General features: G+C 36.7%; 2 protein-coding genes across 2 annotated transcripts in view; both read right to left on the bottom strand.

The window, feature by feature from the left end:
• The window catches only part of LOC139949512 (uncharacterized), a 287,926-nt gene that overhangs the window by 163,464 nt on the left and 109,372 nt on the right, over positions 1 to 15,090 (bottom strand). The gene's annotated exons all lie outside the window — the stretch shown is intronic.
• Positions 11,941 to 13,665, bottom strand: LOC139950065 (uncharacterized). The gene has a single exon (XM_071948698.1). The coding sequence runs from the start codon at positions 13,663 to 13,665 to the stop codon at positions 11,941 to 11,943; it is 1,725 nt and encodes a 574-aa protein (XP_071804799.1).

The following is a 15,090-nucleotide window of genomic DNA, read 5'->3' as shown; positions in this document are numbered from 1 at the left end:
AAAAGTGCGTGCCTCTTTTTTGTTCATGAAAATAAAAATTAATTTAAAACAATGCTTAAAAGCTTGTATTACGTTTCAATATAATATTTTGTCATAGTATTTTCCTGGCATGAAATAAATGCATCTAAACCTATGAAAGGGATATTGCCTGGCCCTTTTTTGTTCAGTATTTGACACTTTCATTTGCCTGAGGGACCGTGTTCACATAGGGACCGTCACACACTTTTTTGTGGATGTTATGATTAAAGGTTGCCTGAACTAAGCATTGTACTGGTCTGGTCTGTTATATAACACTACAAAGGTTGGTTTCAGTTGGCGTGGTTTTTGAACAATGGTGTGGTTGCCAGTTCCTTTGTAACTAGTCTTTGCTTCCTATAGATATGTAGATCACTACCAGTTGTACGAAAAGGCTCGTTGGCAGGCTTGGATATATATAATAACACAGAAAGAAGAAAACAGTGTCCACTGTTAAAATTTTTGAAAGTTAATTTCATAATAAACATTGAATTGTACTCCCAAGCTTGTTTTTTCCTAATAAACCACTCATAAATTAAAACAGTTCTTAAAAGCTTGAGTTTAACTTTGCAATATATTTGTTGGTCTTGTTTTGTTCTCTCCCATGAAATAAGTGATATCCAATCTTATATGGAAGGAATAAGTCCTGCTTCCCCCTCCTTTTTTGTTTATTAAAAAACATTGGTTTAAAAGCTTGAATTTCGTTTCAATATATTTTGTTGTCATAGTATATTCTGCGTTGATTTCTTTTTATCCAAACCTATATGAAAGGGATATTGCCTGGCCCTATTCTTGTTAAGTATTTGACACTTTGGTTTGCTTCGAGGGGCCGAGTTCACATAGGGACCGTAACAAACTTAATTGGATATGATTCAAGGTTGCCTGAACTTAGCATTGTACTGGTCTGGTCTGTTATATAACACTACAAAGGATGGTTATAGTTGGCGTGGTTTTTAAACAATGGTGTGGTTGCCAGTTCCTCGTAGCCCCCCCCCCCCCCACACCTAGTAATGGTGGCGGGTACTCACCGCACAAAATAAACTCCCATATTTCAACCAACGATATTCAAAAATATTCAATCAATATTTAAAGTGTCCCAGCCTTTTGAAAATCTATCGAACATTATTTTCTGACAAGTAAACTATAATTTTCCTTTAAACTTTTGGGGGTCAGCCGTTTCTAATTACCCCCCAGAAGAAAAAGCCCAGAAAAATTTCAAGTCTAAATAAAAAAACGTATCCAGTCTTCTTAAAAGTTGAAGCACAGAACTTCTTCAGGTTTGGATTAGATTGTTGTAAATGATGACCCCAAAACGTTATTATTCAAAAGAAACTCTTGTTTGTGTTAGTTTGGTGCGCCCCTGGATGGAGAATCAAGGCAATTTCAGTATACCTCCCTCTAGTGGCACAGCAAGGCTGTGGGCAGGGGACCAGTCTACTGTCAGATGTGGTACCCTGCCCCTCTTGTCTAGCTTGTTAACATTACACTACTACTCAATGGTCATGTACATGTATATGTAATTGTGTGCAAACTGAAACAGACGGCACAAATTACTCCAAAACACATCACTGTTTTTATGAGTTTTGACGCTGAGTTGAGAGACTAACATTCAATAAAGTAAATTGACAGGTAAATTGACACGACAAAAATGGTAATGTACATGTACTTTTCTTTGTACGTAGATCCTATTCCGTGCCTTCTCCTTCTTGTTCGGTTTAGTTTTAGTTAGCTGTTTATGTCGGAAGTTGGACTACCGACCAACTGTTGCATAACCCGTCGGGAGCAGGGTATCTATCGAGCCCTGTTCCAGTACTTACTGCATACATGTACTAATTAAGGGAACTAAGTAGATAGTGGCCTGGTATTTTTGTAGGCTAGGAGTGTAAAACGTCAATGCCATTGCACTGATGTTCTAGGAATAAATACTCTCTGCAAGGCTTTCAGTTACTTTTTATAACAAAAAACACAATGTCCACTGATTTACGTTAAACTTACACCGTTTGAAGATAACGATAGTAGAAAGCGTATCTTAAAATATTAGTTGCTGAGGTGCTGTAGTTTTTGAGAAATGAGTAAAACAATGTGATGTTAATCGATTTTACATGCTAAAATAGTTTTCGTCATATGATCACTGAGACAAAAATTATTTTCATGACAATGTTTTACTTATTTCTCAAAAACTACAGCACCTCAGCAACTAATATTTTAAGATACGCTTTCTACTATCGTTATCTTCAAACAAAGGTCAAATAAATCTTTTTTGCCTTCCTGGCTCTTGTGAGTGGGTGGTCCAAGCATTTTGACCAGGATTGTAGCTTGGGGTTGTTGACTGGGGTTGTTTTTGGATGACCTACACTTATGCCCTGAAAAATAGTTCTCTTAACCAAGAGTTATAGGGACATTGTTCAAGGTTGATACTGGAACCTTTGTAAATTTTAATGGGTGAGGAGGTGTTTATATTTGATGGGAGATTTGGGCAATCCCTTTGTCAAAATGAGCAGAGGACAAACATTTTGGTTTAACTGGATAAGTTTCCTTTTACTGTAAATTAATAGCTGTGAGGCCAAGTAAAAAAAATAACATGTTGCTCGTCCTCGCCCGCCTTGATTTTGGCAGCGGCACCAATTTTTTTTTATTTGTTATTAAAAAAAAAATAATTGAAATCAATTTACATATTGATAGCTATTTCAAATGTACCCTTCATTTTTATTGAGCAATTTCATCATCTTTCTTACATGTAGGCATATCACATGTAGGCCTATGGGATGCAATGTTGTTATATAAAAAAATAAAACATAAAAAAATATAAATAAAAATGTTTCAAATTTTCATTAAAAGCAAAGTAAACAGTTGGCATTTTTGTTTGTAACCATTTATTTTGATTGTTTTAATCCTATATAAATTATGTACGTACATGACAACCTCAATTTACGTACATTATAACTACCCTGTATTATGTACTCAAGTATACACGTTGACTCTGGACTTATTGTGTATGATAATATATTGTGTTGATACACAATAGTTTGTACAATACATTTTCATACACAATAATTGTTATGTATGATCCCCGTCGGACTGTATCATGTACTTGAAAACTACATTGTGCAGCTCTCTAAACTAATACTCCCAAACGTAAAATCAATCAAAGCTATGTTTTGGTTGCCATTGTAAATCAATAATACATCGTCTCTGTATTCATTTAAAGCTATATACACTATCTCATGGTTTAATGTCCTTTTTGTACATGTACATAAAGATGCTGCACAATATCGGCTGTACAAGTCATGCTGTGGTGTGTGAAGGTTTTGCTGTACATGTACATTGTGTACAATTTATGATCTAAGATGCGGTACACTCGTAATTATGTCTTGTTTTAAAACGCAACAGGCCATTGTTTTTAATGTGGTTGTTCATACCAACTAAGTTATTGCTGTAAGAAAATCCCTGAAGCGTTTTAAAATACGACCCTTATTTTAGAATGTAAACCCTGTTTTTGACAAAACACATTTATAACTTACTGGTTTTTAATGAAAGAACATAGCTTGAAACATCAACTGGCATAAAACATCAAATGTTGTAGTTGAAGAGTAAATTCCAACATTGATCCGTTAGATGTTGGCACAATACACTGAATGGTTGCTTTCTGTATATCATTCAACGATGCCACACCAAGCACTACCATGTATGGATTTCTCATATGTGGGATTTCCTATATAGCCTTTTTGTTGAATGCTGTGCTACATGTATATGTATGTGATGTTTTACAATTTCCTGTACAGATACTCATACTGACTTGACAACAACCTTAACCTCTGACCGGTTCATATAAAACTGGGACTGTGTATTGTGAAAGAGATTGGGTGTTGCCAGCTTGGAATTTATGTGTATTCTACTGTGGGAGCTTGCAGAGTTCCCTCAGTTGGAAGAATTTTTAACAACGGACAACCAACAAACCTAAAAAGGCCTTAATTGATGTGCCAAACTGATTACCCTAATTTGTATCCCAAATTTTTTCGGAATAATAACAACTTTAGACCCAGCCCTTTAAACCCTAACCTTAGACCCCAGACTAAAGTTAACTCTCACCCTTGGCTAGACCTAGCCCTACAGTTTCACTCTGTTTCTTTAGAACTCCATGGTTTTGGCATTTTTGTCTAAAGGTGATTTAAAAAACAATTTACAGTAGGCCTAACTGATTGTAGACTTTAAGCCCCTCATAAGTTGTAGAATGGTTGACCTTTGACTTTGGAATAGTGGGCCAGGTTGATGCAAGTTGTTCTTAGCAAAGCAAGAGTGAAAGTGTTCTGATCGACATGTTGTGCTTATTATAGGCTCATCTATCGTTATACACGTAGTTCTTCACCTTTGCAAAAGTTAAAATGAATGTTGTCTTCTTTATTTGTCCATTGCAGCAATTGAACTTGCTTTGGATGAACCAGTGGATATGGGGCAGCCAGCAGCTTCACACTTCATGATAATAGAGTCTACATGTTGGCTGTTTAAAAAAATACTTTACTGGGATTTCTGCATAGTAATCATATTTATGAGCTTTCCCAAAAAGTTCTCATAGTTGAGAAAGTTGTTGTCACAATGAAACCCTTACTTGATTTAAAGACAACAATCGTCCAACAATTGCTTCGTGAGTTTTTGGGTCTCTTTGATGAGAATTAACTTATGATTTGTCCAACTGTGAATAGGTTAAAACCTTTGCCTTAAAGGCTCTGTAATTGTCAAAGACCGAATTCTCACATGATGTATCTTAACATATGCATAACATATGCATAAAATAACAAACCTGTAAAAACCTGTGAAAAGTTGCGAGAGAATAGTGAAAAAGCTCCCTTGGCGAAATGTGCTTTCAGATGCTTGAATGGGAGACTTTTCGAAAGCTCTGCCACTAGAGGGCAGCAGACCTACCAGGTAAGGGTGCACAACTCCTATACCAAACAATGGTAAATGCTAAAAATTCAAAAATACTCACAAAAATATTTAGAAGTCTCTCAGCCTCTTGAAAACTAAATCAGATACATTGTCATACACTAAACTTCAGATTTCTTCTCAATTTTTTTGTAGGTCAGCATTTTGGAATTTTTGCTAATTACCCTAGAAGAAACACTCCCAAAACCTCATGCACACCGCTTGTTATCATAGGGGAACTCGTGTCCAGTACGTCCTGTTCCAGAACAGTGCGGTTTATGCTGGCATTGTGTTATGAAAAACAAAATACAGTTTGGCTAAATCAAAATACACAATCAAAAACACGCAAAACACATGGTATTTGATGTCAGTGACTGTCACTCATGCTTCTCCTATTCCTAAGTTGTTGACATTACCTGGTGAAGAGCGCCCTCTCTTGGTGAATGGCAGATAGTGTAAGTTTCCCATTGGAGAACTCAGCCAAGGTCTCAAATTCAATTCAAATGTTTTAGTGAGATATTACTTCTTTCTCAAAAACTGTGTTACGCAACCTAACGTTTGCCAATATTATCATGGGAACGCAATTCATAGCTATTAGTAACAGCGCGTGCATGTAATCTAAGCGCGTGCGCGTACACACAACCCACGCGCATCAAACAGATTCTTCAAAAAAATATGTCAAACCTTGAATTTTCAAAATTTTGTTAAAGTGTCTATAATTGTGTTTTTTAACAAAAGGGCATTTATGAATGAGAATAAAAGAGTAGTGACTCGTTCTTAAACGTCCGTTTAAAACCTTGCTCGGGCCTTTATCACACAGCAATGACCCTTTGTGTTTTAAAAGACCATTATAAGAACCCGTCGCTACCCTTTTATTCCCTTATTCATTAAACACTTTGGCGGGTTAAAACCGCTAGTTTAAAACCCTGTTTACCATACATTGATTCCTTTATTGTCCATTGCCAATAATCTGCCATGGTATACTAGTATTTTGAACTTGCCTCCCATAAACAGAAAATAAATATAAACAATGGAGGCAGTTTATTGATCTCTTCTAATCCTCGTTTGTGCAACAATTTGGAGACAGGTCTTGTACAGGTATTAGGGATTACATGTGGGTTTTTATGTCCATTTTGGTACAGAGATTTTATGGGTATGTTGAGACAGCGTACTAACTTAGACCCGAACCGGTTTAACTTTCACGAGCAGCGGGGGACGGTCGTAAAAATAAAAACCCATTGCGTTCAGACAGCACAGAGTTAAACCCGATCCGGTTTATCTTTGGTTTTAAGAGGTCAAAGTAGACGCGGCCCCATTGCTCTTAACATCCGGTTTTATTCATCAGATTCACGCACCGAGATACTGAGTGCCCTGGACGATCATCAGAACATGTTATATGTTGGATAAAAATTGCTCAATCGAACGTGAAAAACAGTTCTACCGTTGGGAGAATACGGGCACTTAAAACAAACATGAACATGACTCTTAAACAAATAATTAAACAAACAAAATATTGACACAAACAGCCGAGAAAACTCACCAAAATATTATCCATATCCCATGAATCAGAACACGTTTATTTTTTGTGTTTTATACCATCGGTTCTGATTTAATAAAAGTTTGTACCTCAATCGATTGGAAGTTGCGATCTCTCAAAAGCTGGTGCCGCGATTTTTATTCCGATTCGTTCATAAATACAAATACACACGTGCAAGTTACGTAAATACAATTTGAGAGTACATCACGCTAGTAATGGTGACGGCAATAGAAAAGCACATCCATGGGATCGGTGATAGATAACTATGGGATATCAGAGATTGATCACTATGGGATGGCAGCGCTGTGCATGTGAGTAAAAAGCATTACAAAATATCCATGCTTCTTCGCTGCGCTCGTAGTATATACGGATGAAAACAGTTTCAATTTATTGTAGGACACTCAACAAAAAACGCTTGGAAAATATGTTTTTTTCCCCAGAATTTAATTAGTCATGGGCGTGGGCCATTGTTAAACTGCATACACCGATCGAGGGAGTTTCGCCATTTGGGTAAGCGGCAAGAACGTAATACAAATACTTGGTGCTTTTCGGCATCAGAGGCAACAGAAACCGTATACAAGCACTCCGGGTCCCGGGCCTGTGCATTGAACCACACAATGGGTCGTCCGTTGCGAGTTAAAACCGGATGTCATTCTGTCCACACGCAGTGTTAAAAGATAAACCCGAAGCGGTCTAAAGATAGACCCCCTCGCTCGACGGTTTAACTTTTGTGGGTTGAACTCGATTCGGTCTAACTTTAGATCTGTTCAGACACACTGAGTTGAACTCGATCGGGTTGAACCATGAGTTAAACCGACTTTAGTACTGTGTCTGAACGACCTCTATGTTTAATAATTCAATTAAAACTGCATTTACTTAAACCTTTCGACTGACACCAAAAAAACAGGCCCAACTGGTTTTGATGTTTTTTGGACAATGTTTATAATTGGCTCTGGAAGAGTTTGCATTCTTCACTATTTGACTGTGTTGTTAGAGACTTAATTTTCATCACACTTTCATGCACTTCAATGTATAGCCTTGTTGTGGTTCGTTGTCCTCTAAACCAGTTGAATAATAATTTACTGGTAATTTAATTGATTATATCTTAACCTCTTCAAACCAACAGTTGTGTTCAGTGACACTCAGTGATGTGTTTGCTTGTGCATGATGATGTGCTATTGGAGATTTATTGTGCTCACAAACTGCTGGTGATAAAGACTAACTCATGGAAACAGGTAAGGGGAACCCAGTCATTCTTTAACTTATGTTACTAGACCTCATACATACTCATGACTGAAAGTCTAGTTCTCACTGGTCAATTCATCATCACGGGCCAGGTGCTATTTTTGCTATTACCAAGCGCGCACACGAGTATTCAAACACATGGTAAATGACAAGTAGAATAGCTCCCGGGCAGCCCGGGCGATAATCTACTTGTCATGCACTTTACCATTGTGGTACTGTTGTACACACAAGCGAACATAGCTGTAGCGACATCCGACACATGAATAAACTCGTCATGGTGCGTTTTAGTTCACAAACGTCATTTCCCCTTGCTCTAAATAATATTGTTCTGGTAACTGAAGATGTATGAAGTATAGTGAAACAAATATAACATGGTTTATTTTGGGTGAATAAACGATATAAGCTAGCATTGGTTTTGCAAGTTGATACTAATGTCAACTATTCACCCTCAAACCAAGTTATATTTGGATAAGTGAAAAAGATAAATAATTGGTTGTGTGTTTTTCAATAAAGACTTTCATAGTCTTGCGGGGAAAATACTTAGGCAGTTGAGATGGTAGTCCACCTTCCTCATTCTAGAGTAGATCTTAACCACTACATGTAGGCTAATGAGCTCACCCAGTGACAAGGAGCGATTAAACAAAACAGTGATTTGTACTATAACATTTATTTAATGTTTACTCTTTGTTTGTTATAACTTGGAATGGTAGCATACAAACTAAGAATTACTTTAAATATGAAAAAGCAAAAAAAGGAAACCAACTAATGACTAGTTCTTGTTACTTGAACCAAAGATTGTGTGCCATGTACATATTCAAGAAAAAAAGAGAAAAAAGACTGGGAGAAAAATATATACAAACTAAATAAGACTTCATGAAATGCGGTGTACATGTAGTCCAAACAAGTATTAAAGAGTTACAACAGAGATTCTCTAGCTTAGGCAAAAAATCTTTACCCGAAACTAATTTTAGAGAACACCAGGGTGATGAAATGAAAGTGGAATAAATCATAGATAAACAAACTGCAATAACATGCAGTTTGGTTAAGGCTGCTGTGACTAACAACAGTAACACGAGTCACATGCATGTGATGACTTTCTCCAGGGTTGCACTCAACACTAAAAATTTTACCTGGTACAAAGTTTACATCAAATTAAAGCTGCAAAGCTACATTGCCCGGACATAAGAGTAACTATAAATATAAATATGAATAGTAAGCTTGCGGGACAACCATGAGTAAAATCTCTTTTAAAGGAGTGGTGGCTCTGAAAAGAGCTGGTTTGGTCTTGACATTTCAAACAGTATACTCTGCTCGTCTTCATGAGAATGAAGAATGTTTCTCCTGAAGACGAGCAGAGTATAGTGTTTGAAACGTATATAAACCAAACCAACTCTTTTCAGAGCCACCACTCCTTTAAAAGAGATTTTACTCATGGTTGTACCCACAAGTTTACTATTCATATATTTATAGTTACTCTTATTCTCCACACCATGCAAAGCTTCAAACACCATTGCCCGGACATGTATTCCAAAGTAACAAGTGTTAAATATAATTAGCATATAAATCTATGGTTACTGGAGATAAATTGGTAATAATTTCCTTTGGAAAAGGTGCTCTATAAATATTATTATTATTATTATTATTATTATTATTATTATTATTATTATTATTATTATTATTGTTGTTGCTGCTGCTGCTGCTGCTGCTGCTGCTGCTGCTGCTGCTGCTGCTGCTGTTGTTTAGTATACTTGGCTTAGTATAAAAGAGTCAGACCCTATATCATATTAAAGCTTAGGTGTTGAAGTTTCAGTTAAATGTAATTTGCATAAATTAAATAATTAATTAACTAAGTTATAACGACATGAATATTTAATTAGCCAATCTTTAGACTGCCATATCTCACAAACTATACGTACGATCGCAATTTTTTTTTCAATTTTGTACTTTTTGGGTACTGTTTAACTATTTCATGGCCTTAAAATCCGGACGACGTCACCATGACGTCATGTATTGCACGTTTTGTGTCTGTGCACAAACAATGGCTCTTCAAATGTCAACATTTAAATGGTCAAAAACTTAATAACTTCAAAAATATTTATCTGTTTGTTTCCTAAATTTGATATTTTGTGTCAAAAAATAAACTGATTCTAAAAATAATGGTTTCCGTCCATTAAAACCAATCAAGGGACGTCTATCATTAACGAATAAATTAAAATCTTGCCGTCATGGGTACAACGTAGTACTTCTGGATGTAGTCACTAAACTGGGTGCAGTCGCTTTCATGTGGCTGTACACTTTCTCTACGAGTGGTAGCAATACAGTGTGGACCTGTTTGCATTGAGGACTTACTTGAGGGGAGTCTACGACGCTGTCCTGATGTTAGCCCATTGCATTCTTTTTTTTCTAACCGTGTTCTGGACATACTCCATTGGATTTGTACACAACCAATAGGCATATATTGGAATCCTACGATGGTTCAGGGTATTCATTAAAACGAATGTACGTTCTAATAGGTTTTTTGTAAAAGGCATTGGATTGGGGTAAGTTACACACCATCATGTACCTTAAGAAATTTGTTAGTACGAAAAACACAATTTTAAAACTGTGACGTCATCACGTGATAATTTATGATAATTAGAAGCTTTAATGAGTTTTTCTTTGCAGCACTATATCTCAAGTAGTGAACGGCCGAATTCAAAGTTTTTTTCAGTAATAGACTCCTTAGGCATGATAGATTTGCATTGGGTAACCGTGACCCCGATTTGACCTCTACTTCCGGGTCAACCGGAAGTGGGACCATATCTCAAGAGTTACACAACCGATTTATTTGTTTTCTTCAGTTAAAGACTGCTTAGGCATTAAATTTTGTTGGGGAAAATTCGTGACTCCATTTTGACCTCTTCTTTCGGGTCAACCGGAAGTGGGACCATATCTCAAGAACTACACAACCTATTTTCAAACTTTTTTCAGTTGTAGACTACTTAGACATTAAATATTAACTTTGAAAACTGTGACCTTGTGTTGATCTTTATTCCCGGGTCAACTGGAAGTGGGATCATTTCTCAAGAACTATACAACCGATTTTCAAACTTTTTCAGTTATAGACTCCTTAGGCATTAAACATTAACTTTGAAAACCATGACCCCCATGTTGACCTTTTCTTCCGGGTCAACCGGAAGTGGGACCATATCTTAAGAACTACACAACCGATTTTCAATCTTTTTCAGTTTTAGACTCTTTAGGCATTCAAAATCGAGCTTGATTTACCGTGACCCAGTACAGGTGTACTGACCATTACTTCCCGGAAGTTGGATCATATCTCAAGAACTACACAACCGATTTTTTAACATTAATTAAATTTATTTCAAATAATGACCACGATGCCATGTTGACCTTAAATTCTAATTTTAAAGCTCATTTCGATTCAGTATGAGATAAAAGACAAGGTAATCAAAATTCATATGGCTGTTATGTATGGGTTTTGTTAAAGCATAGAATACTTTTATTAACAAAACATTCTGGAACAGCTTTGTGATTGTTCACAATCTCTAGTTATTGTTATTATTGTTATTGTTATTGTTATTGTTATTGTTATTGTTATTGTTATTGTTATTGTTATTGTTATTGTTATTGTTATTGTTATTGTTATTGTTATTGTTATTGTTATTGTTATTGTTATTGTTATTGTTATTGTTATTGTTATTGTTGTTGTTATTGACAACAACTAAGTCAATTAGGTCACTCTGTTACTTTTTTGGTAACAAAGTCACTGTTTCGTTGATAATTTTGCAGAGACATTTTGTTGAAAACTACACAAATCTGCTTTTTTCTGCAGTTACATTGAATGTATAATCTACAATTGTTTGTAATTGCATGTATTAGATTAAAAATTGAATCTTTTGAACACTCCATTTGATCCAATTTAAATATGTAGATATATACAAGAAGATTTCATTCATGTAACCTGTGAACATTTCATTTAAATGAGTGTTCCTGTTGATGAGATCCATGTAACCTTTGAACATTTCATTTCAATGAGTGTTCATGTTGATGAGATCCATGTAACCTTTGAAAGTTTCATTTCAATGAGTGTTCGTGTTTATGAGATGCATGTTTGATGTTTGTGATATGATATTTTAGTCAAGAAATTAATTTTGGTGTTGCCGAAATGTTTATCTCAGCTTGAATGTTATTGTGGTCCAGCATAATGTTTGTTGATGTCTCTACTTATGCTGATAGATTTGAACTGAATTGTTTGTAGCCACAACCAGATCACCAGCTGGTGTGATTGTGAGACCATCGGGATGATCACAATCCTTGATGATACATCCAATGTATATGCCATCAGGACTGTAATGATGGATCTCACCTGATGATGAGTATTGTCCTCTCCGTACAGCAACATAGATGCTACCATCCTTGTCACAACGCACACCAAGAGGGAACCCAGACTGATTGATACGTACTGAGAATACCTTTTCACCATTGTAGGTTACTGATACTAAGATTTCGTCTCTCCAGTTGTTGTAAATGAGTTGTTGTTTGTAGGTAGTCAAGTATTCACCAATCCCTGGAGCAGGCAGCATTCTGATGAGGGATCCATCTGGTTTGTGTAGAGAGATCTTTGTCTGGTAACAAGAACCCACTGCTATTAGATTGTTGTCATCCACTGCAATACATGATGGTATACTGCCTTGATTGAACTGATGGAGGAGCTGATAATTCCTGCTGAAGATCTTGACTGTTTCATCATCTAGAACAATGAGCTCATCATTCTTATTCACAGCCATACTGATTGGTCTGGTAAGACCTTGGATTGAAAGTTCTTGTGGAATGACGGAGGATTGAGGATTGCTCTCTGCTGGTATTGTAATCAAGCTTTTATTCTGATTTAGAGCAACAATATCACTATTAGAGTATGCAGCAACATGCCGTGCAGAAATGCCCATGCTTGATTGTTGTTTTATAATCTGGTATTTTATAATCTTGTTTGTTTTTAATGTCCATTTATCTTTCAGTACCAGTCTCCCTAGTGAGTCCTGGTCTTCTTTAAAGTCCATATAACTCAACCCATCAGGTACCTTTGTTGGTTTCTTCTCTCTGTATTCTTTGAGGTCTTGTAAGAGTTGTTCAATGTGATATACAATCTTGATCCGTTGATCCATGAGTTGATTTACCTCATCCTGCTTGAGCTCTGCTTTGTTTATCTCTTTCCTGTTTGTAGCTCGTGCAGTTTGCATTGTCTTGACTCTGTCTTTATAAATCTGTTCTGCCTCTTGCATCAGCTTCTGCTTCTCCTCTCTGATCCTGGCAGCCACCTTGGCAATCTCCTCATCAGCCTTCTTGGAGATTTCCTCTTTGGTTGCAGCAAACATAGAGTCTAGCGTCTTACAAGACAAGTCTATTTCTTGAATTGCAATGTTGAAGGTTTCGATACTCTGTCTAACTTTTGCTAGAAGTTCTGTCGCATGTTGTTCACTTTTTTTCGAAGCTTCATTCAGTTCTATTGCAGGGTGCTTGCTATGTTCTTTAGCAATGCAAGTTGTACATATCAGTTTATTGCATTTTTTACAATACATGATAAGATCCTTGCCAGCATGCTTGCTACACTTGGAAATCAACTCCTGACTGGGTACTTGTTTTCCTTGCTGCTGTTTCAGTCGGGTTTCCTTTGTTTCAATAGCTTCTATCAATGAAAGGACTGTTAAGTTTGTTTTGAGACCATCAATGCCATTTTCATTTATTAGAGTTTCCTGTCTACACACTGGACATGAAAGCCTTGTAGTACTTGGACCCTTCTTTCTGAGTTGTTTAAGGCATTCAAGACAGAATGAATGAGAACACTCCAGTAGTTTGGGTTGCTTGAAGCGTCCACTGCAAATTGGACATTCAAGATGATCCTGACTTATCTCTGCTAGCACTGATTGAGCTGTTATATCGGATGCCATTTTGTTGGAAGTTGCTTCAATGATGATCTGTGAAGTAAAACAAGAAATTGTCTCAATTTGATGAGATCCTTCTACATATCCCAGTACTTTCCTCATCAATGCAAGACTTGATTTCTTGAACATATTACAGTCCTGGGCATAAAGTTAAAGATTTTTTAGATTTAAGGACTGCATATCACGTTGTTTTTTGTTTTGTTTTCTATGATGACCAATCAAGTAGGCTTTTCTATTGTGTCACACGCACTGTGTGTATGGCCCCTACGCATACACTAAGTGGATACATTTTGGAGGGGTAGTAGGTCCACTTCCTGTCTGCTGGCCCCGCCTAGAAAATGGTCATAATATTAAAGTCACCTGGAAATATAATTTTTTTTCTTCATCAAACATTAGAGTATATGATAATGAACAATAAAAAATTTTTTTGAGTAATTGTTTGTAATGATTTATATGTTAAAAAAATAGATAAAGTTGTTTGGGGGGGTGACTCCGCCTACCCCTTTTGTGACATCAATCAAGGCAGACTTTGCCTTGATCGGACATCGAACACATGTACGTGCAAGTACATGCAAGTCCTAGTCGTGAGTTTGTACGTTTCAAAAAAGGGTTTATTTCGTTCATTTTTCCGTCAGGAACATCGCCCTTTCGGGTCGGGCCTACTTTTAAATTTGTTAATAAAATGGAAACTACGTTTTTAGAACCTTAGTTAACTGGTTATTCATATCCTACTCATCAAAAAACATTTTTTAGTGACACAGGCTTTATTTTGACAAAATACCACTTCTAGGTGACTTTAAAATTTGTACGAGAATGAAGGCCTTTAAAATCGCTATCCGATGGTGCCAAACTTGTTCAGATTGGGTACATGCACGAGTCTTGGGTCAATTGACCAGTTATTAGCTGTGATTTCTATTTGACAGCTCTGTGCACAAAAATCCAATGACCTTTTTAAATTTGGATGCATGGATATGCCAGGAGGAGTCGAGTACAAATTGGTCCACAGAGGGTGAAAGACAGGGAAAAAAACACTGGGCAAATTTGATTGCAAATATACCACGCACCAAAAGAAATCATAGTTCGCAAAATGATCCATGAAAATATATTGTATTTCGTTAAATATAGAGAGTGCTACTTTGTTTCCTTCCATGGAGGGCGCACTTACCCCCCAACCCGCCCCCCCCCCCCCCCCCCCCGAAAATAGATAGACAATGAACACCTGCCTCATGAATATTTTGAGACCCTAAATAATCCTATACAGTTACTAGACAGACTTGAGAGCTAAGATAACAATGGTACAGTGTAAAGTTTGGACCAGTTGTGACCTACAATCCCGGCCATATCATGTTGGGCCTCAGCACCATGGCTATTGAATATTGTTTTAACCTTTGGTGCACATGGCGATCAGAGCAACCACCACAAAACACATCA

The sequence above is a fragment of the Asterias amurensis genome, chromosome 17 (assembly GCF_032118995.1).
Source record: "Asterias amurensis chromosome 17, ASM3211899v1".
Lineage (NCBI taxonomy): Eukaryota > Metazoa > Echinodermata > Asteroidea > Forcipulatida > Asteriidae > Asterias > Asterias amurensis.
This window is presented reverse-complemented; position numbering and strand designations above follow the sequence as displayed.